The sequence below is a fragment of the Oenanthe melanoleuca genome, chromosome 4 (assembly GCF_029582105.1).
Source record: "Oenanthe melanoleuca isolate GR-GAL-2019-014 chromosome 4, OMel1.0, whole genome shotgun sequence".
NCBI lineage: Eukaryota > Metazoa > Chordata > Aves > Passeriformes > Muscicapidae > Oenanthe > Oenanthe melanoleuca.
This window is the reverse complement of record NC_079337.1, coordinates 34,731,636-34,755,053: the sequence shown is the minus strand read 5'-3', so window position 1 is coordinate 34,755,053 and position 23,418 is coordinate 34,731,636. Positions and strand designations below refer to the sequence as shown.

The 23,418-nt window shown below is 38.7% G+C and overlaps 1 protein-coding gene and 1 long non-coding RNA gene across 2 annotated transcripts in view; one reads left to right on the top strand and one right to left on the bottom strand.

Annotated features, from left to right (window-relative positions):
• LOC130252661 (uncharacterized) overlaps positions 1–16,952 on the top strand; it is a 40,150-nt gene extending 23,198 nt beyond the window's left edge. Inside the window, exons 4-5 of the long non-coding RNA XR_008840409.1 lie at positions 15,620–15,681; positions 16,821–16,952. This is a non-coding gene — a long non-coding RNA (uncharacterized LOC130252661). The remainder of the gene's footprint in view (positions 1–15,619; positions 15,682–16,820) is intronic.
• Positions 1–23,418, bottom strand: part of GALNTL6 (polypeptide N-acetylgalactosaminyltransferase like 6) — a 425,461-nt gene that overhangs the window by 28,341 nt on the left and 373,702 nt on the right. The window contains exons 7-8 of the mRNA XM_056490455.1: positions 15,946–16,063; positions 9,037–9,144 (exon numbers count right to left, since the gene is read on the bottom strand). Coding sequence (XP_056346430.1) covers positions 9,037–9,144; positions 15,946–16,063 — 226 coding nt within the window. The remainder of the gene's footprint in view (positions 1–9,036; positions 9,145–15,945; positions 16,064–23,418) is intronic.

Below are 23,418 nucleotides of genomic sequence, written 5' to 3'. Positions count from 1 at the left end.
TAGGAAGTACCAATCTTGGCATATCTTTGTGGTAGATCACTCTTGTGATCTTGTGGTAGATCATTCAATCTGAAAATCTCATGTAAATGCATGTGGAAAGGAAAAAATGAAAACTAGAATCATAGAATCATTTAGATTCAAGCTGACCTTAAAGATCATTGAGTCCAACTGTTAACCCAGCACTGCCAAGTCCACCACTAAACCACGTCCCTAAGTGTCACATCTATGTGTGTTTTAAATACCTCCAGGGACGGTGACTCAACCACTTCCCCGGGCAGCCTGTTCCAATGCTTGAGAACAAGTTTCTACAGCTGAAAATGGCGTAGCTTAGCTTGGTTGACAAATTCATTGCAAGGCTACAGATGTCCAGATTGGTTACTCTTAATAGGAAAAAAAAAAAAAAAAAAGGAAAAAATTAAATAAAAACAATTAAATTAAGATCAATTAATTATGAGTTAGTTACATTAATTGACACACAAAATAAAGAAGTCATAGGGACTCTAAATGGACATCTGAGGAGTTTCTCAGGACCTATCCAAGAAGACCAATGACATTGGTCTTATGTAATTTTCAGTGAAAAATTTCTGTATGAGAATAAATAAGGCCCAGTGGTATTTCAGTGGATGTGTATTTCTATATGTTAGGTTGTAACAGCTGTCACAAAGAAACTGTGAGATGAATACAACAGTGACAGCAACCACACGGAGTCATCAGCTGTCATCAGTTGCTCATTTATGCATTCTTGATATAATTTTAATCACTGCTACAATTTTACTCTCTGGTAAATTCTTTACCGCTGGGCTTATATTTAGACAAGATTTATTTAAGTTTATATGAACTCACACATTTAAGACTGTGATTTTGCTTTGTATTTTTACTCAACAATAGTCTACAAGACAGTTAGTTACAATGTCACTGATAAATGGATGTCATGGTTTAACCTCAAATGACAAGTAAGCACCACACAGCCACTTACTCAGTCCCCCTTAAAGGAGTGGGAGAGAGAACCCAAACAGTGAAAGTGAGAGAACTCAAGAGTTGAGATAAAGGCAATTTAACAGGGAAAAGAAAAACTGTGCACACAAGCAAAGCCATCCACCTCTTCCCATGAGCAGGCAGGTGTTCAGCCATCTCCAGGAAAGCAGGGCTCCATCACACCTAATGGTGACTTGGGAGGACAAACACCATCACTCTAAACACCTCCCCTTCCTCCTTCTTCCTCAGCTTTATACACTGAACCTGATGCCATGCGGTCTGGAATATCCTTACTGTCAGTTGGATTCAGCTGTCCTGGCTGTGTCTCTTCCCAGCTCCTCACCCTGCTTGCTGGGGTGGTGGTAGAACAGAAAAGGCCTTGACCCAGTGCAAGCCCTGCTCAGCAACAGGGAGAATATCTTTACATTGATAACAGTTTCCTGCACTAACCCAAAACACAGCCCCATACTAACTACTCTCAAGAACATTATCTCTATCCCAGCCAAAGCCAGCGCCGTAGACTTCAATAAAAGAGTTTAAATCAACTTGACTGGAAAAAGAGAGAGACAAATGAGGACTTCTGCACTTGAAAAAAGAAAATTTTTTATGGGCCATTTTGTTAAGTGATTAGGGTAGATTGATTTCTGCAATCAAACGATTGTCCCTTTTTTAAGTGTGTCATTTTAAAGAGACGTGCTATTACTCAGTGAGAAGAAAGCAGACACTGGCCATGAGAACAGCAGGGTGAGACAGGGACATGTCAAAGGATAGATCCCTAAATGTTAGCTTTAAGCAAAGTTTAACTGGATTAGTCCTAATATGGGAGGGGTAGTTCCCATTTTGTCACTGTGGCTGGTGTGCTGCCTTGAGATGACAGCACTCGGAGAGCTCCTGAGCTATAGTGCGAGCTAGCACACCTCCATCCTCTAGTGCATCTTAACCAATTAACATTTTAGATGCAGCAGAGGGACTAATATAAAAATGTAATTCTTAGTTTCTCCAGATGTTCTAAAGATTTTTATCAGGTGTCACTAAAGGAGAACAATGGTTCTATTATTTGTTTCATTTCACCTGCATAACCTGTTTTTTCTGCTTTTGTGTCTGTCTCACTGCATGAAACTGACCCTGACCTCAATCAATAGACTTTACTTTTGTCAATATAAAACTAGAACATTTGAAACCTGTAATGAGATCCTATTGTCCTTCATTTAATCTGAACATTTTCCAGGAAGCTGGATGTCACCAGCTGGTATTTGTCACATGAGCCAGGACATCAAAATCACTTTCAATTACGTCAATCAAATACAAATCACCAAATACAAATGACTGTATTTTGGTTGTGAAATGTAAGGGGGAATAGTACTCTTTACTTGCCAAGAATAATACAACAATCTTGGCAACAACTGACATATTAATCCTACTAATTTAAATTTTTCTATGGATTAATATGCCTGAAGCAGGAGGGTACAAAATCCACTTTTCATAAGGAGAAAAACAATACCCTCAACTTTGTGCAAAGGTCCTTCCATCAGTGTCAGAATACAATATTTACCATTTCTGTGTATTTCTACAGCAGAAAAACAAACAAAAAAAGCCCATTTCCTGGACACTAACCACAGTCTTGTGATGTTCATGTTTCAATACTTTAACCTGCCCACATCAGTTAAGCCTCAATGGGGGGTTTCATACTTTCCCCTTCTCCCCTAACTCCCTCTTATTTTACACAGTGCTACTGTTTGTCAATATTTCCCTTTTTTGGGTATCTCATTTTCGTTCTTTACACATAACTGTGTTTAAAATTTAACTGGGTTTCATATCAGAAATATTTATATAAAAAACCCCAAGGACCAGCAAAACCCAACTAAATAAAGAGCTGTCTGCAGGCATAAAAGAAAGGAGTCTGCATGGAAGACAGTACTCTAACTGGGTGACAAAGCTGGTGCAGATATAAATAAATATTCTATGAGTTAGCACAGCTGGCAGAGAGGCAAGAGCCTATTTCTTTTCAGACAGTAGTCTGCAAATACCTAGAACTGAAATTCAGTCAGTCATCTGAAACAGACGTCATCTGAAAACAAACAGGATTTCATTCTCTCTATGTAAGTCTGCATCTCCAGCAGGTACACAAAAAATAAAAATTTAAGATCCATGCATTGGAAAAATCTATACTTCTTGCTCACATGAGGCTAATCTGCAGAGTTTGGGGGCAGGGATGTTTCCAGTCCTAGCTCCCAGCTCTGTGGCTGTGAGGGAGCTGTGGAACACAGAATGGCACTATAAGAAAATCTTCACAAATCTGCTGGCTGCTGCCATGCTTGTGTTACAGACCCATAGAGACCACAGCCCATCCCTGCAGCTGAGCCTGGAAGAGTTCAGGAGTTTAACTCCAAACAGTTTCATTTAGCCTAGTAACTTGGGTTCCATGGCTGGCCTACAGAGTAAATACTGACAAGCAGCTACCACCACTTTGATGTATTTACTGATCAAGAATATCTAGTTCTCCATCTTCTTCATGATCTTTTTGGATAGCTAGGATCTCTACCTCATTGTATTCATTAGCTTAAAAGCAAAACTTCTATTCAGATTGGCAAAAACATAATAAAAAACCCACAAAAAACTACTTTGCCTTTTTTCTACACAAGGATTAGAAGATCAAAGAATCACAGAATGGGTAATGCTGGCAGAGACCACAGTGGGTTATCTGGTCTGGCCTCCCTGCTCCTGCAGGGTCATCCTAGAGCACATGGCACAGGATTGTGTCCAGATGGTTCTGGACAATCTGCTCTGGTGCACTGTCACCCACTTAGTAAAGAAGTTGTTCCTCAAGTTCAGGTGGAACTTCCTGTGCATCAGTTTCTGCTCACTGCCTCTTGTCCTATTGCTCAGCACCACTGAGCAGAGCCTGGCTCCATCCTCTTGGCACCCTCCCTTCAGATACTGACAGACATTGATGGTCACCTCTCAGTTGTGAATTCTCACAGCTGAACAGGCCCAGCTCCCTCAGCCTTTCCTCATGAGAGAGATGCTCCAATTCTTTGATCATCTTTATCGCTCTCTCCAGGAGCTCCACATCTCTCTTGTCCCAAGGAGCCAAGATTTGGGCACAGCACTCCAGATATGTCCTCACCAGGGCAGAGTAGAAGGGCAGGATCACATTCCTTAATCTGCTGGAATGTTCTTCCTAATGCACCCCAGGTCACCCTTGGCCTCTTGGCCACAAGGTCACACTGCTGGCTCATGGACAGCTTGGTGTCCACCAGGATCCCCATGTCCTGTTCCACAAGCTGCTTTCCAGCAGATCAGCCCCAGCCTGTCAGGTGCCTGGGGTTTTCCCCTCCCCAGCTGCAGGACCCTGCAGTTGCTTTTGCTGAATTTCAGCTGGTTCCTCTTCCCACCTCTCCAATCTCTTGAGGTCCCTCTGAAGGGCTGCACAGCCCTCTGGGTTATTGGCCACTCCTCCCAGCTTTGTGTCATCAGCCAACTTGCTGAGGAGGCATCTGCCCCTTCATTCAAGTAATTTTGAATGAATGAATAAGTTAAATAATCCTGGACAAAGTGACAGGCCTCCAACTAGACCCTGTGCCACTGATTAGAACCCTCTGGGATCAGCCATTCTTCCTCATACAGGCAGCCCTCTATCCACCTCATTGTCCACCCATCTAACCAACTCTCCTTAAATTTGCCTATGAGGATATTTTGTGAGACAGTGTCAAAATCCTTGTCAAAGTCAAGGATAATAATTTAAATATGTTCTTTGGTAAGTACTCTGTTTGAGATCTTAGTTTAATTAATTTTAATGATGAAATTATTCATCTCTTAATGAAAAATATTACAATGGAAACATTACAGCTGTATTGTGTAATAATCACAGTTATCATATATTATAGCATTGCTGTTCTAAGAAGGTGATTCCTGCTTGATTCCTAAATAATGTGCCTGTTCTAAGCAGACATTGCACTTGCCTACTGTGGTTGCTGAATCATAATTGACTTTTCTACAGTATTTTGTGCTACAAAAGTGCAATCAGTGTTCCCTGAACAGCATGTCACACCTATCCATTCGCACTCTGGTCACAAGAAAATCCAGCCATCAACTGATTGTCCAGATTTCTTAATCTACCTGGATAAAGAATATAAAATGTTCGTGGACCACTTTAAGAAACTCCCAAATATTATTTGCAGTTTGCAGGAAGAAAGTAGACCAAATTGTCATTATATTAAAGAAAAAATTGCAAATGTGGCCAGAGCACCAGGTAATATAGTTACAATAATTTTCTTTGAAGTTCTTGTTTGAAGCCACACAAAAAGGCTGAGACAATGGTTCAGGTGGGAATCTGAGCCCATCTTTACCAGTTGAATTCCTGAACCCAAACTCATGCAAGTTCCAATTCAGGGACACTGTGTAATGACAGAAATGTCATTGTGCTTGTGCCTGATGTGTCAGATGATCACAGTACTGTGGGATCCTATGTGCTGGCAGGCAGGGAGGAATTCAGCTTAAGTTTAGGATTCACCACCCTGCTGGGTAAGCATTCAATTTGAATTTCAGTGGGATTGCCCTTCCCTTCAAAAAGGCCTAATATGCTAACATTCTGTGGTTAATCCTAAAATGCTGTGTAAAATACCTGCAAGGAAAAGAAATTCTGTAGATATATTTTGAAACTTAGTTCATCTCTGCATATCCTATGGAACAGTGAGATTTTACTGATATATTTCTGACAGATTCATAGAACCACAAGTAGGGAAAAAAAAAACCATCCAAAAAGCAAACAGAAAATTAAGGAAAAAAAAAAATAAATTGAGATACACCTAGAATAGAAAGCAAAGAATATTCTGAAGTCTAATTTAATAGGTAACTGGCTAAAAGTAAATGGCTTAGCTAGAATTTTTAAAAGGGAAGCAACAATCAGAAATACAAAAAGCAAACTAAAATAAAACAATTCAGCAGGTTTTAGGATCTGGAGGTTTGCTTTCTAAACATGCCTTACCTAAAACAAACAGGCAAAGTTAGTTATTATTTACTGCAGTTTTGTGCAGAGATTGACAGGTTTGGAATGAATGAATAATTATGTGGTGCTTCCAGGTTATAAAGTGGAATCAGTGTTGACATCTGCATGCCTATTAATATTTCTTTATGTGCAATTGCCTGTAAATTCAACACTGAGTGCTTCTGGCAAGCAGCAATATCTTAAGATATCTTCAGACAAAATATTCAGTCTTTTTATCTACATTTGATTGTCAGAATATGTTTATAAATGTACTATGCATGTTTATGGCTTCCTCTAATTTTGCTCGGAACCACCAAACAATATTACTGTTTTATATGTGTATGCTTTTCAATTTATGTGGGATATGGCAGAAACCAATATGCATAAGCTTTCCAAATCTTGAGGGACAGATAAGATAGAAAATTTATGTCATGATCCATACTATTGTGTGTGGTACAATAATGGTTATATAGTGATGGGGAGGGGCAACAAAGTTTTTGACAGGTCTCTGATTTCCTGGTATTTCCATACGTGATCCTCATGCCAGGTTACAGCTTTCAAAACAGATACTGAGATTAGAGAAGTGTTACATGGCTAGCTGAAACTGTGTGCTGAGACTCACTGCTAAAAAATAAAGAGAGGTGAAATCCCAAGGAAAGGTAAAATGCTCACTTGAAAGATTATGTTTTAAGGGTAAACATTAGTTGAAACAGCTTGAAAGGAAACCCATGGCATGATTTGGGCTACGCCTGAATTTGTCTGGAAGCTCTGTTCTCTTCCTAACTCTGGTCCCCATTTCCCTTATGCTGGTGCTGGGGAATAGGATGGGAAAATTTTTCAACCTTTTATGCAATATCTGTACAAGGGGAAATTAACCCCTTGATTAACAAATGCCTCTTGCAATCATTCATAGAATCAGAATTGGGCTTTCTAGGGCTCATTCCTTTGTGAACTGCATCTCTGGCACGCTCCTTTAAACAGCAGAAGGTGGAAAAGGATTTAGTAAAAACTTTTGTGGAAGCTACTAGTAATGAAAAGTACTGCTTTTGTCAGTGGGGATAATATTTCCAGATATTCTTGAGTGTGTTATTCATTATGTATTTGAACTAGAAGGGAGTTTTAGATAAAAAACTCGTAAGGCGTAGATTATAATCTTTGGATAATATGACATTTGGAGGATAAAGCAAAGACAGTTGAAATATCCAGGCCACTCCTGTGAATAGTAGCCTAATGTTATTTTGGCTAACAGCTGCATTTAGGGCTCCCCCTTCTTGTTGGGGAAGATTAATCTGTCCTTGATTTTCTTTTTCTGGTGAGGATGAGCAAAATAGAGTATTTTTAGATTTAAATTTATACACAATATGAGGGGTCAAGGACAAAATTCTCTTCCTTGGCTAGTTATTGAAATAGACCAAACAGATGCTCTTGTGTTCTAGTTAGCCTTGATGCAATGCAAAGAATACTATACTGGAAAGAAGCTGTGAATCTGAGAATTCGAAGTTTCTTTAAGTGGTAACTGGATGTCACAAATTTACCTAAGCATCATGTTTTGGACTGCCACAACATAGAAAAAACTATCCATTTTTTGAATGGAAGGATAAGAACCACCACTAGATCTCTTCCCACAAGTTACAGGGTAATCAGTCTGTGCATGGGCAGAGATATAAGTTTTATAACTGGAAATGTTTTTCAGTAATATTTCATGAGTGATTCATTGAAATCAAGGTAAAAAATAGTACAGGGAGGCTGCAGCCTGTGGCTACCTGATGGTTGTAGGTATTCCCAGTGCCATCATGAAAGCCAGTTCTGTGCTGAATGGTGCAAGATGCCAGAAGTACAAAGAGAAATTACTGGATTTTGCTCCTACAGGTAGTGCATGAGACAGCCTATTGTCTAATGAGATACTATGTGTTGTAACAGAAGAAAACAGAGACTGAGGTTTGAATTTCTTATTTCCAGTTTTGCAGGGAATATCATAAATGAAGCAGTTTCATCCAGGCAAAAATCTGGATGGGGCAACCTGACAGGACACAGAGCTATACTTAGAGAAGATATTAATCTCACAATTTAGTAAAAAATCTGCCCCTACCACTAATCCCATTACTGAATTGTGTGTCACAGTGTCTGCACTGATGCCCTGTTAAGGCAAATTCTCCTCTCTCTAGCCAGCTGTCAGGCAGGCAGCCTCATTTTTCTGCTGCAGTTACTACAGCAAGCCTGGTCCTGTGGTGCTGAAACCAACGATATCTCCCCCTTAAAGCAAGAAATTCATTCTTTTATTCATACCACATTTTCATTATTAAGAAAAAACTATGATTCATAAAGTATTACCCTATGGCAATATGCAGACTTTAATATTAATGCTATTTTATATAAAGAAAAATCCTCTAAACCAGGAAAGATTAAACTCAAGCATGAATAAATACTAGTATCTTCCTGGAAGCTACATCTGTGCCCTTCATCTCCCATCTTTTGACATCCTGTGAACATCTCCAGAAAGTTACAGAACATTTTCTCTTGAGCAAAAAGCCCCTCATGGATATGAATGTGTTCTGTAGTCTTTGAGAAATGTCTAGAGGTCTTGTAATTTCTCACTCTCTCAGCTCCAAGCTGGCTGTATTCCACAACCAGATTTTACACAATAATCAGACAGTCGCTCAAATAATTGTTACTCAGTCCTTTTGCCTCAGAAAACATCCCTTCCATGAGATTCTGCCTGTTCTGCTGACTGATAAGAAAATGTGCATTTAAATTGGTCCTGCTTATAAAAATTATGACTGACAACACTGTGCAATTTGAGAACCCCAAGCCTTAGGTTATTCCTAGGTTCTTTTGAATCAGCATGAAACATGCTTCTGTGCTGAGATGTCCAACCCTGTAATTTTAAGCTTCCATTTTATTCTTGGCAATCTTATCTCTGAAAGGCAGAATAACTGCAGTAATTGCACATCTCATTTCAGAAAAATAAAGAAACATTCATTTTCCATTTTAATAGTTTACTGGAAACTGGTTCACAAGGAATGAAGAGACTGATAATGAATGAAAATGGAAAACAGCAAGATGCAATTACTCACCCGTGCCAGGCTGGTTCCAGAAGGGACTTTATATGGAACATACTTTCTGTAGATATGTCCAACTCGAGAGCATGGAACATCATACATGCCACCTCCACACATCCACACCTGGAAAAGCAGACAGAAAGCAAGTAAAAGAATTATTCCTGGAAACAAATGAGGGAAAAAAAATAAAGCATTTTAAATAATGTGTATGTGAAAATAACACATCATTCTGTGCTGACCCCTCCCAAAGTCATGGTGGCCTTCTTGGCATACTGGTAACTGGGATATGGTAATGGGGCAGACTTTCCCACCCAGAATCTCACTGTGCAAAAGCAGAGTATGTTCAAAAGAAAATCATAAAAGAAATAGAAATAGAAATAGAAATAGAAATAATAGAAATAGAAATAGAAATAATAGAAATAGAAATAGAAATAGAAATAGAAATAGAAATAGAAATAGAAATAGAAATAGAAATAGAAATAGAAATAGAAATTAATACTTTGGGTTGGAAGAGAGTTTAAGTTTGGCCACTTCCGTTGTGCTTGCCTGTTTGTGTTACAGTGGGTATATCTGCCTGGTCCTGGAATTCAGCCCCTGACTGACTCTGCTATTCACAGTGTGAATGGAGAAAATAGGGGTTAGAGTGAAGGCCTGAATTACAAAGTGATTTATTTAGCTGCTTCTTATGGATCATTTGTGCATCAGTCCTTACAGTCCCTTAGCAGTTAGCCACGGCATCCAACTGAGACCTGATAATGAAATGTTTGAGCATCTAACCTCATTACACTAATGTAAATGTCTAAGGAACACTTGAAACCACTGAAAGTCGGGCTTTGTCCTTAAATTCCATGGATGCTGATGTGCAGTCAGGTGGAGCTGAGAGCTCCTTGGGAAGCTGCTGCTCACTACCTCCCATCACAGAATTGACTAAGCCTGGGTAGGTGCCTCTGGACACGTCATCTACTCTCCTAGTGAGCACAGTCCTCCCCAGGAAGGAAGTTTACTGGTGGATTAGGAATGGAGACCCAAATGAATGCTCTGCCTTCATGCCAAAATAGCTTATTACCACTCAGACCAATCTTGCACGTAGTTAAGCCATGTGGACCTGAGGATCATCTTCTTCTAAAAAAACCATTTTGTAAAATCTGCCTCTTTAATAAACCTTGAAATACTCACCTTTTTCATGTCACTGGAAATTGTGCATAAACATAGTAAAATATAAAGGCAAGAGTGTTAAAATAATGTTACTCCCTTTTCTAACAATATTTCCTTTGTGTGCTACATCATTTGTACTGGTTTTAAGTGTGAATTTCCTCTCTGTGGCTGTCTTCAAACAACCCAGTGTACCAATGAAAGTGCAGATCTGTGTTTACTATTTGCTCTTGTTTTCTAAATGGAGGTGCCCAGACAAACTATTACTGTGATTAATCAAGGCTTCTTAGCCTTTGAAGAATGGACAGCATGGCAGTGTGACTCAAAGGTCAGCCCCAGCACAAATTTAAAAGACAAGAAAGCACAAATTTTATATATACATATAGGCCAGTATTACTTTAACTGAGGCACTGAGAGCTGCAGTAGACATATATTGCATTTCCTCTAAAGCAGTAGGATAACAGCTAAAAAAAACAACAAAACAAAACCCCAGTCAGATATGCTGAGGCAATAACAAGTGGGAGGAAATAACACTGTGTTAGGCTTATATTTGATAGATATAAAACCTGAAAATGCTGTGCTGCACCTGAGGTATGCCGTGCAGGGTAATTGAAATGAATCTTGGGCTGCCTCGAAGGACATTTAGCAGCTGTTCCTGTTTATCTTTCAGTTTCAGAATGGTATTAAAAGCATTTTTTATATTTTCCTGAGAAGATCAGTTCTGGCAACTTTGCCTTTAAAATGTGCATTTTTATGTCACATGCACTAAATACAAGAAATTGGGGAATGACTTCTGTGTTAAGTATTACAGACCTCCAGTATGCCATGAAAGAAATTCAGGTGGTGTGGGACATTTGGCAAAATTATATCAGAAGGAGTAAAACTCTCAGGATCGTTAATGTCTCCTTCTTGCAAAAGCAATGAATCTGGTCTGCAGCTGAGGTATAAAAAACAAAGATGAAACCAAAATAATGCAATTCCAGCTTGGAAAGATCAAAGGAGTACTTTATGTGTCAACTAGAGACTATCTCACAATTTATCTTTATATGGCTCCTTCCAACAATGTTGCAAAACACTTTATAGGGCGGGTTGAAAGCAAAAAGCAGGCATTAACACAAGCTTTAAAATAAATTAAGCTGTGGTTATGTGGCTTTGTTTCTGACTGGAGTTTAGATGCCACAGATGTATTTTTTGGCTCTGTTCTACAGCTCCTGTGGGATTTTGGGTGAATCACTCCCTTTTCACATTACTTCTTTGTCTTTTAAATTGAATTCTGCCTTCTCCTGTGGTTCCCCCCACCTTATCTCTTTGGTTTATGAGTGAACCAGCCTGAAAACTACCTGGAAAATGTAAATACTGTGCATGCAAGACTGAGATTCCAACCCATATGCTACACTCTAGCCATAATTACTGTAGCAGAGACTCATGATTTTTGAGCAGTGGAGGAGATTTTGCTGGGGAAGAGTAACATAAACTTCCAGCAAATGATGCCAAGGATTTAGAGGGTACTGAATGGACTTTGGATTAGGATTTAAAACTAACTGAGAACTATACTGCTGCTGAGAGTCAGTAACAAGGCTGACAACTGCGAGAGACATTGAAATGAAGGGAAAATGCAAACAGTAACCCGGTGGAAGAGGAATATAAAATATTTCATGCAAAGACGACAGCTTGGTGCTCTTCATATTGTGCAAGAGGGATGGATTACAAACAGGAGAAATGTATTACAACAGTGGGGCTAAAAAAGTTGTACAAAATAAGAATATAAAAGTTTTATGGGATTTTTCAGTCACTCCTCTTGAAATGTAAGCTATAAAGAAAAGATTTGGCAGTTGTAGAAAAGGAGAAAAAACAATATTTTTCTGTGAACTTTTACATGCAGTGAGAATGTTCTTCTAAATGAAAAAAAGTTGAAAAATAGGATCACTGACTGCAAATTTACAGTCAATGGGCTCACAAATTGCAAAACCATTTACTGGAGGTGCAGTGGGATTTCCTGTCAGGAAATATTAAAATTGTACCATGTAAACTGGGAACTGATGACTGTGAGTATTTTAGCAATACTCCCCAGCACCTCCAAAATTCTGAGAAAACTGGCAATATTCCACATTTGTCAGTCCTCCATATACATTACAACTGCACTGACAAGTGTTAATGCTCCTCCACTCCCTATCTCCTGCCAAGACTGACAGCCGTGGAGGGAATTAATGATTATGATGATAATCATGATAAAGAAAGGGATTAATGAACTTGGAGGTGTGTTTTGGAAAAGAGCAATGAAGAGAATTTGGAAGATGTATTGGCATGGATAAGGATAAAACAACTGTAGATACAGATGGCTACCTTCAAGATGCTGGGGAATCACCACTAGCATTTTTGTTAAGGTGTGATTTACAATGCCTAAGGGATGCCTAGTGCAAAGGATTGCACAGGGTTTGCATGGCCAGGTTTTGGTGGCAGGGGTGGCTTCTGTGAGAAGCTCCAGAAGCTTCCCTCAGGTTCAACAGGGGCAATGGCAGCTGGCTCCAGGATGGACACAACCCTGTCCAAGGCCATCAGCAATGGTGGTAGCACCTCTGGGATAACAGATTAAAAAGAGGGAAAAGTTACTGTGCAACAGCCAGAGAGAGGAGTGACAACATGTGAGAGCACCAGCTCTGCAGACACCAAGGTCAGGGAAGAAGGAGGGGGAGGAGGTGCCCCAGGTGCTAGAGCAGAGATTCCCTTGCAGCCTGTGGTGAAAACCATGGTGAGGCAGCTGTGTCCCTGCACCCCCTGGAAGGTTCATGGTGAGCAGAGATCACAGAGATCCACCTGCTGCTCCTGGGGGACCTCATAGCAGGTGGAGTGGGACTAATCCTCTCCCTGAGGAGGAAGGAAAAGCAAGACAACATATGATGAACTCACCATAACCCCCATTTCCCATTCCCCTGAGAGTGAGGAGGAAGACAAAACAGGGAGTGAAGTTGAGCTTGAGAAGAAGGGAGGGGTGGGGAAAGGTGTTTTAAAATTTGGGTTTATTTCTCATTGCCCTACTCTGATTTGATTGGCAATAAAATACTTTTTCCTCTGGTCAGTTCAGCTTTGCCCATGGTGGCTGGTGAGTGATCTCTCCCTCTCCTCTTTATCATGAGCCTTTTGTTATATTTCCTTTCCCTTACTCACATGAGGAGGAGGATGTTAGAGCAGCTTTGCTGGGCACCAGGTATACAGCTAAGGTCAATCACAAGAGTTCAGGAAACACAAGACATTAGTATCTTTTGCTACTCTGTGTTGTGATGATTACTACATAGTCTGTCTAACAGATTTATATGTAGGACTTCCCAAAAAATAGTTTTCCTCATTATTGTGAAGAGATGTTATTAATCAGGTGAGTTCCAGTGCTTTGGCAGCTTTCACAAGTCTAGCACACACTGAAGTGTACTGCCAGCAAGATGTCATACACCTTTATAATCTAAAAAAAATGATCCCGATGTTGCCAAAGAATAAAATCTTGAAGACTTTCTTACATAAAAATTAACCTAAGAAACTATTTAATGAACAGGTCGTATTTTGAGACAGTTTGTAGCTGCATCACCACCCAGAGTACTCAGAATAATTGTTTGCCAAGCAAATTAATGTAAGATATGGCATTAACACAGGGCACCTGTCTGACAACACTTTCACAGTCCATAGATATGGATGCTCTAAGAGTAAATTGTCATCTCTAGATTCACTCAAGTGAAGCCAAGGAAGCTGAACTAGTCTGGTTGTCTGGCTTTATCACTGGCTTTCACTGACTTTGGAACAGTTTGCAAGTACACTTTCTTACCAAGTTTTGTGAACAGATCTGGTAAATTGAACTGTCTGGCTAACTTGTCCTCATTTAAATAAATTTTAAGATGATTGAATCTGTAGCTACAGTAGAATCTGCTGAAGCAGAAACCTTTCCCAAACTGACAGTGGTGATTCTGACATCATACACCCCAGTTCTTTCTGTTTCTCTCTTCCACCTCTGTGATTTTTTTTCTAATTTTTTGTTATTCCAAACCAAACAGCAATCTTTTTTTTTTTTTTTTTTTTTTTTTTTTTTTCAAATTTACACCTCCTAAATTCTTCCAATACGAATTTACTCCTATTTGTCAGTAATTTTTAAAGACTATATTTTTCTTCTTTTAACACTAGTAAGAAAGGACAAGGATCCTAAGGTCATTATATACTAATAAGATAGATCCAGAGATATGACTGAAATGAGACCCAATGTGACACAGCTGCCTCAAAAAAAAACCCAAGCCTCTCACTTGAACAAAACACACAGGGTCAATCTGGTTTCTCAATTTCCAGTTGTGTTACCATGGTTTCTATAGAAAATCTGCAGAGAACAACAAGTATATTCTTTGTGAAGATGAAAAAAAGGAATATTTGAAATAGGATAATAAAATCATGGGTGATCTGTCAGAGACCATTGTGACAGCTACAAGTAACTATTTATATTTGCCTGTGAAACAATCTAAATGGACATTCTAAACATATGGTCTAGCTATTGAGTTTCCCCTGCCTTCCTGTTTTATTTTTCCAATTTATAAAAATGATTTGGAGAAACATGAGAGTAAGCCAGCTAATGCAAAACATTTTGCAGTTCTTGGAACTCCTGTAAAGACAGCCTGGAAAACCAGGGCTGGGTAACACTGCACATTTCATTCAATAGAATGGCCTCAGCACTGTTTTAATTGCAGCTGAAACTCAGATTCAGCAAGATATCTGATATTAGTCATGGCTGACATGCTAAATTTATTTCAAGAGCTTTACACTGACAGAGTTTGGAAGTAGGCTGGAAAGATCCTGGAGCTAAATTTGAATTGTAATTTCAGTTCCAAGCTTTATCCAAATACATTTGACTCAAATCATCTAAGTCATGAAACTCTATCAGGTCCTTGAAAAACTTTGCAAGTTAATGCCAAGGTTTTGCATGAGGTAGAATTTTTATGTCCTTGGGTATACTGGAAACTAAACTCACTTTTCAAACTTGGACATGTTAGTCCTCAGCAAACTAATACAAATGCCTGTTTTACATGTAGAAAGTAACAGGACTTTCAGCTCTACATGTAAATGCCAAGAAACTGATTTCAATACACATGTCCTCATTCAGGATATGAGGGTATATTCTGTAACATGGCTGGTTGTACATAACCTGAGCACTTGAAAACTCCCCATATGTCATTACAACTACTTAAATGCAATTTAAAAAAATCTGCTTTGGAGCAGCTGGCCTGCAGACAGCAGCTCATGGGAGCTGAGCTGCTCTAGTGATCCACTGCTATTGAAAGGAGTCAGTCTTTCTTCCTATGACTTTCTCTATTTCCACCCATTTTCTTGAGTTGGCTCCAGGGGACCCTGTTCCCAGAGATGATTAAACTTGTTGATCTGGACAGAAAAAATTATTCCATTTTCTTTTTTTCTGGATTAGTTCTCTGTTGGCTTGTTCAACTGAGAGCAACTCTTGAGCACAAACACAGCATCTGAGCAAAGGTAAGTAGAGAAGACTTGATAAAAGGAAAAAGGTGGGACTTCATTCTTTGACAGTGGTAAGCTACCATGTTTTCAGAGGGAGCTACACTCAGTGTGATTTTTGTATAGCTTCTGGAACAATTTTTTATGGCACTGTGGAACTTCCTAATAAAAAGAAGTTTGTATTAAATTAATTTTAGTTTAAAAAGACAGAAGCCCAGATGAACGAAAGGATCATGATAACACCAGCAAGGAAGTATTCTGTAAAGTGGCTTGATGACTTACCTTAAAGGAGATTTCATACTGCTCTCCTCCCCATATTTCTAATCCTGGATCATAGCCTCCCAGCTCCCAAAACCATTTCCGGTTAACGGCAAATAGACCTCCAGCCATTACAGGAGACCTGAAGGATGAATAAAGCAACACAAACAATGATGAAGATGTTTGGGCCATGTGTGTGTGCCTCTGGGTGTGTTTGCATGGATGGTGTTTGGATTGCAAAGCTATGAAAGGCATAGAGGAACAGCAGTGTAACCAAACAATATTCACCTTTATTCATCCAAGAAGGGGTCTAGATGAGAAACAGGCAATGTGGCAGATACAGAGAATGATAGAACTCTTTTTTTAAAAAAAAAATCCCCAAAAAATCAAGCCCAGAAAACCAATAGCCCCCCCAAAGTTCTGTTTGTTGCTATGTAACAGTGAAAGAAAGGGACTCTGGAAACCTGCCAAAGTACTTAATGAATTTCAGCACTCCACGTGAAGTAATGTGCATTTGAAAGTGAGCAAAAGTTTTCATTCATTTCAGTCTCATAGGTGCTGGCTAGAGAAAGGCAGAAAGGTGAAAGAGGATGGCTGAAGAGAAGCAGTTGGGAGTTAAACATCTGCTTTCCTAAGCATTTAAAACTCCTCAAATGTGTCTCACAGTGGTAATGTGATTTATAGGCAAATAATTTGCTACGCTTCCCATGTTCCATTTATTTCATTAATAAGTATGTGGAATTTTCTTCAATTAACTCAGTCTTTTTCACAGACAACAGAGAAAACAAATGAGATATTTAAAGTTATTGTTAGAGAATAATGACAAAAACATATTTTAAATTTATAAGCAGGATATTTGTACTGGAAAACAAGCATTTTCTCTTTTCATTTTCTTTCAGTACCAAGAAGACCATGTTTCTAATGCAGTAAATACATTGACAGCTACATTCATGCTGGTGGCTGGTCAGAGGGAGAAGAAAAGATAAAGCCATGGGAGGAGACCTGGGTGGCTTCCAGGCAATGCTTCCTTAGCAGAGGAAGCATGAACTGACATGAAACTGGGTCCTATGCCCTGTGTCTTGTGACAGTGAAGCCTCAAGGGAAAATTATTCCATCCTGGGGCATTTTTGTTTTGAATTACTGCTGGTGGTTTCTTTGGGGCTATGGAAACAGATGGTATCATCCTGGAAGTCATGACTGGAAAATAAAAATTTCCCCCTTTGCCACTGGTTTAGGATTTGGCAGTGAACTTGGGTAAATATTTCAGGAATCCATGCATAAGTTAGTTTATTGAAAAGGACATCATGTTAATGGAACATTCTGCCATATTTTCTCTGCCTTAACACTTTTTTATACTGTTGTCTTTTATCCAAGGCAGTAGAGATGATAAAAGAGCAAGCAAACAGCTGAGTGGTCTCTGCCACCATCAGGCAGCCAGTGAATCCCCACATCAAAGTTAGAAAATTATCTCCTCATTTGCATTCATGGTAATGAGAAACATTATGAATCATTTTCCTTTCACTTCTATATGGTAGCTTAAAAAAAATAATTAAACTACCCATTTTCATGACTCTTACAGACTAATTTCATTTTCCTTTAGAGATTACATTTTTAAAAGCACACAGAAGCTTTGAGAAACAAAGCTTTGTGAAAAAAAACATCCAAACTGGCAAGGCTGTGTGCTGTAACATACACTGAATGCTAATACTTTTTTACTTTTATTGACATTTCATATTTCAATATTGACTGCATTTCCACATATGAATAAATTCAACGGAGATTTTATTAGAAACCTTCCCCTGAGGATTCTGACTACTACAATACATTTTCAATTCCTTACAAAGTAAATCTAATTACAACATGTCCTTTTTGACTTCATGTTTTAAATAATCAAAACAAAATGTCATTTTATAAAGAAGGACTTACATAGAGAATGCTTATGACTAAACTGCTACTGACAGAAGAAATGTAGTCCCAGAAATCACTGGGAAAATGCAGGATATCTATAATTCTCATAGATACAGTATCTTTCCTAAGCATATCTCTCAGTACAGTGAATAGCCTATAAAAAAGGCAATTGCCACAGCTAAATCAGATGGAAGATAAAAAAACCCAGAGACTTAAAATTCCAAAATAATTGGCAAATACTTACAAATTATATTTGAATCAACAGATTTTCCAGTGATAAATACTGAGTAACAAAACCCCTTGTTCTTTAGATGTTAAAGTTCAGAATATTTTTTGCAATTAACAAAACTACCTAATGACTGGAACAGTAGCAAACCCATATTTTTTGCATTTCCTTAAAAAATAAGAGAAGAAATTGAATGCAATGTTGCCCCATTAATTCATATTCCACAAGATGTTCTGACATTTGTTGTTTTGTAGGAAGAGCAATGAAGAGGAAAAGCAGGATGGCCTTTTGGTTTTCATTAGAGTGGAATTAGTAATAAGCTGTGTGAAACTGAGTGCTTGGCACAGCATGAATTCCACTCCATGTCACAAGCAGCTACTGCTGAACAGGCCTCAAATTGTCTCCAAAATATGAAGACAAGAGTCCAGTCTTGCAATTGTGGCCAATATGAAAAGTCCTTATACATCAATTGGATCACTTACACAGATAAAAGAATTGCACTGGAGTCCAAAGAAGGAGAATTAATCTCTTGTTTAGTGGCTTCTGTATAGAAATGTCAAGTACAAAGCTGTGTTTTTAAAGGTAATTTCTTCATGAAATGTCCTACTCAGATTCTTAAACAATTAGACTTATAGCATATTATTATGTGAGTAAATACAGTGGAAATCCATAAAGTCATTATGGTCAAAACCTTAAAAGGACAAATACTCCTAAAACATCAGAAAAGCCGGAAGGGTAAGGTTGCTCAACTTAAAAATATTTGTAAAAATCCTTCCACAGGAGAACTACTGCACAGAATCATTGAATATAAATAAAGGAACAATATTGAAGTTAAAGCTAGCTGATCGAAAAATGGCTCAACTGGTTAAAGATTTCTGTACTGAGATAGAAAAAGAATTTAAGTTAGAGTGTAAAACCTGTCCCCTAAACCCCACAAAACTTGCTTTGTAAATAGACTGAGAAAAAGGCAGGCAAATGCTTCATGTGAAAAGACAGCCTACAAACAAAAAACTGCACAAAAAGAAGTGTAACAGTAGCTCCAACTGTAGCCAGCAAATATTTTTATAACTGCTTGCAATTAACATGCAGAAGAAGGAAAGAGGTAATCTCACCTATTACTTTTCAAGGTAAGAGAAAAATGACATGAACTTCAAGGGAGTGAGAAGCTACTTGCATTAGAAACAAATGTGGTATGTTGCAAACAAGTGAACTGCATAGCAGGGTTTAGAATCATCACAATGCAAGAGTGATACACACAGTGGAACTAAAGGATTTGTGAAAAGGGAAGAGGAGCTTTGACAGCCTGCAGAATGAAAGTGAGAGAAATGAAAATGGGAAAGCACTTGTGCTGGATGACATGCACAGCAGGTACACTGATAGGAACCACCTGCCCAAAACAGCTGAAACTTGGCCATTACAATCAAATCCAGGGAATGGCATGTATTGCACTGTGCAGCTCTCTGTGTAACCCAGACTGATGAAAGGCTCTGTGCTGAACTACTGAATGCTGGAGAGAGGAGTCCATCTCAGACAAGCTGACCTTCAGTGCCAAACCCACTGGCACTTGACACAAATACACGGGAAACAGCTCACAGCACGAATCAGGACTAGGTGCTGCTGACCTTGTGCCATCAGGAATGGAATGGAAAAGGAGGAAAGAAATGACTGGTGACCTACTGAATGCAGCTTTGAGCTAGGCTGCTGCACTTTTTATAATGAATTTCTATGTCTTGTTAAGCAAGAAGTGTCCCCTCACTCTAGTGATGCCACATGAAGGCAGCTCAGGAGGGGAATAAATTCAGTTACCTTGCTTGGTGATGCTCCATGTCCTCTCTGCAGTGATTCCTGATTCTGTATCAAAGATTCATAAAGCAAATAGCAGAAGCTGACACTAACCTTAGATAAAAGTTCTAAAAACCTGAAATTTAAAATTTTATTTTAGGACTTGGCTACTCAGAGGAAGTAAACCAAACTGAAGTTGAGTTGATCAGATGTTAAGAAAGTGATGTAGGTTAAGAAAATAAAAGACAAAAATAAAAATTTAGTGGTTGCTCCACCTAAAGACAGTTTCTATACTGTGCATAGGAAAAGATGTCAAAGTAGCTGACATGAATATTGATATGTTATCCTGAATTTCTCAAGAAGTTAAAAAAAAAAAGTGGAATATTTTATGCACTTAATTCTCTAATCAAATATAATTAAAATGTATTAAAATGCATTTTTAAATGTACCAACTCTTTTACATTTAATATTTCTGTAAGGTATTGTTTTATCTTTTATCCATTCTAACAACACTACCCATTTCAATGTTTATAAAATCATTAAGATTCAGAAAGTAAAACCTGTCTCTGTGACATCACCCTATGGCATCTATTCTTTATTTTTTAACTCAAGTGTCCCTTTTTTCTAAACAACTTTTACCCTAGATAAATGTATGTAAACTACCAGTTCAAATGAGCATTGTGCTGAAACATGTAGCAGCCAAGTTGTATTAAACTTAACTCCCAAGTCTCTCTATTACATTCAATTTTTAAACTCCACTTTTGTTTGGGAAATATTAAGATAAAACCCCATTCTTCAAATGGTGAGCCAGAAAGCTGTGGAGAGTCAGCTACAAAGAAACCTCTAAAAGTCCTTGACTTTCAGTTTATAGAAGTTTCCACTGTAATTTCATTACACACTCTTATTTTTCTTGCCACATGGCTAAACTTCATTTAAAAAATTGCATTGTAAAAAAGCAATGAGTCCCTATGTGGGTGATGAGCCCTTTTAGCCTTTTTTCTCATATTTAGAAAAATTAATGAAAAAGAGGTGAGCTGGGTAGAGATGGAAGACTCTGAAGAAAAAGTTTCCTCTCCCCATAATTACCTCTCATAATCCAAGGGAAATCTGTCTGAATTATTGTTAGAGGAGATCTACAGCACTCAAACTAAGCAGGTGGGTCAGCACAAATGAGCATCCTGAAGCAAAAAGTAAATGAAAGTTTCTGGAAACATCCTGCAGGCAATGGTGCTCAGAAGGATAAAGCCAAGGAGCAAATTAACAGCTGGAAGTCATACTTAAGAGACAAATCTAATACACAAGCAGTCTCACAAGATTGCTGCAAAAGCAAGAAAGCAGAGCTGAGAGCAGCACCTCAGCTGAGCCATGTTCATGTCACCAGGAGGGATGGATCTTGGACACACGGAGGTCAACAGCAGCAAAAAATCCTTCAGTCTATTAGCAGGAAGTAAGAACTGCTGGAGAAAACAAAAACAACCTCTGGACACAATTTAAAACAACTCTGTCAAGTTTGGCACCTTCTCATATTGATGGGTAATATCTGAATTAATAGTTTTCCCTTGAAAAGATAAGCTTTGAAAATTAAATGTAGAAGTAAAGATAAATTGGAGGCAAAATAGTATCAACTGTCCCTAAAATAAAAATTTTAGGTTTCCTGGTTTTTGCTGACCTTTGATTTGATTCTATATTTCTATGAATAACAATAGTTCACAAAATCCCAGCACTATCTTCTAGGAAGCTCTCTCAGAACATATGGGGGCAGTATCTGAACAGAATTTCTACCCAATGTTTCCTTCCCCTCTTTAGACAGAGAGATATAAACCAGGGCTTACCTTTGCTTTATAGATTTAATTAAGCCCAGTAGAGCACCATAAGCAAAGTTTAAACTCAAGGAGAAATTTTCAATGTCATTAAAGATAATAAATGATTCCTTTTGAAACATAACCACTGGCCTGAAAATAGGTTATTTTAAAAAGGCCTTTAATTCAGACTTTGTCCTCCCAAGACAGATTCCTAGGTTACAAATCCAATCAGTTAGGGATCTGCTGTCAAAAGTTACAGGTGATTTTGACTAAGCTACTTGGATTACTATAGCCCTGTTTTCTAAAACTCTATAACATGAGGTTTTAGGAATGACTGGTGTGGAAAAGCAGCCCTTCTGATAAATATGCTATGTGCTATTGTAAAGCACCATGTGCATATTTTGGGAGCTTTGAGAAAAGACCAACAAGGCAGCTGAATTGCAATCACCACCACAAACTCCACACAAAAGCAAAGCCTTTGCTTGCTCCAGATCTCCTGCAGTATTTCAGGCTCTGGCTTTGTTTGTGTGGCACCAAATTGATTCAGGTGGGCAAATGAGAAGTGTTATTAAAGCACTGCAAGGAAATGGCTCCTGGAGTTTCACAGGTTTTTCTGTTCTGTTCCTGCCACTGTTCACACCCCAGATCAGACTGAATAGTTAGTGAAGGTGATTTCCAGAACATTTCTGAGTTGCAAAGATTTGGAATAAGTAGAAGTGTAGTTACAATAACCTTCTCCTGATTTTTTAGCAAAGTCTCTGAAAGTTCTGCTGCCTTGCATCCTGATAGCTTTTCTTCAGGGTCCCACAGACCACCCCTGGTGACTCTGACTCAAGCAGACAGAGCTGTCACACTAGGCTAATCAGATGAGACATAGTTAGTGATCTGCCATGGAGCTGAGGATGTTATTCCTTTGATCAGTTCTTCCATAGGACTGTCAGCTAGTGCCCTCACTCTACCCTTATGCACAAGCACTGCTTCAAACACAAGCAAGAATTGGAGACAAAAGGTAATTTTAATATTTCATTTATGTCTGTCTTTGGGGATTAATTCAGAAGCCTGAAAAGATTCCATGCTGACAGGGAGGGAGGCTGGAGCTTGTGTAGCTGTGCTATTGCTACAAAAAGCAGCTCATCCATTTGCCAGTGGTCAAAGATTTCATGAACGTTAAGTTTTAAGAGGGCAAAAAAAATTATGCCTGAAGAGGCTAATATGCAGGCAAAGGTATTCTGGGATCCTGGAAATGTTCTCTTAGATGCATCATTGACATTTATTAAAGCTCTATAATTTGCTGGTTACTGTATTATGGAGGGTAATGGGGAGCCAGGCATTAGATTTCTCCCAGTCTGCACCAGAGGCACAAGAATATTTTCTTGTAAAAACTGTGAAGCAGTGAAAACAGTTTTTCAAGTACAGAACTGACAGAAAAAATACTGGAAAGTACTTCTCAATGGAGCATGAAGGAGCTGCAAACTGATGAGGTCGAGCACTTGATTGTCCCATGATAGCATCTACTTCTAATTTGATGTTGTAAAGAGGGACAGGCTGTGGAAAACCAGAGAAATGAACCTTCCTAGCTTATTATCAATTGCAGTGAAATTAAGCTAAATATGTGAACTCTGCACCTGACTTTGAAGGCAAATACAGATAATCAGTTTGCCATGGAGCTCTGCTAATTTACACAGCCCACAGTGGAAACTGCTGAGCAAACCACACTGGTCTCAGAGTTGGGAACCAGAATCTCTACACAGTGCAAGTGAGACAGCCCCTCCTTCACCC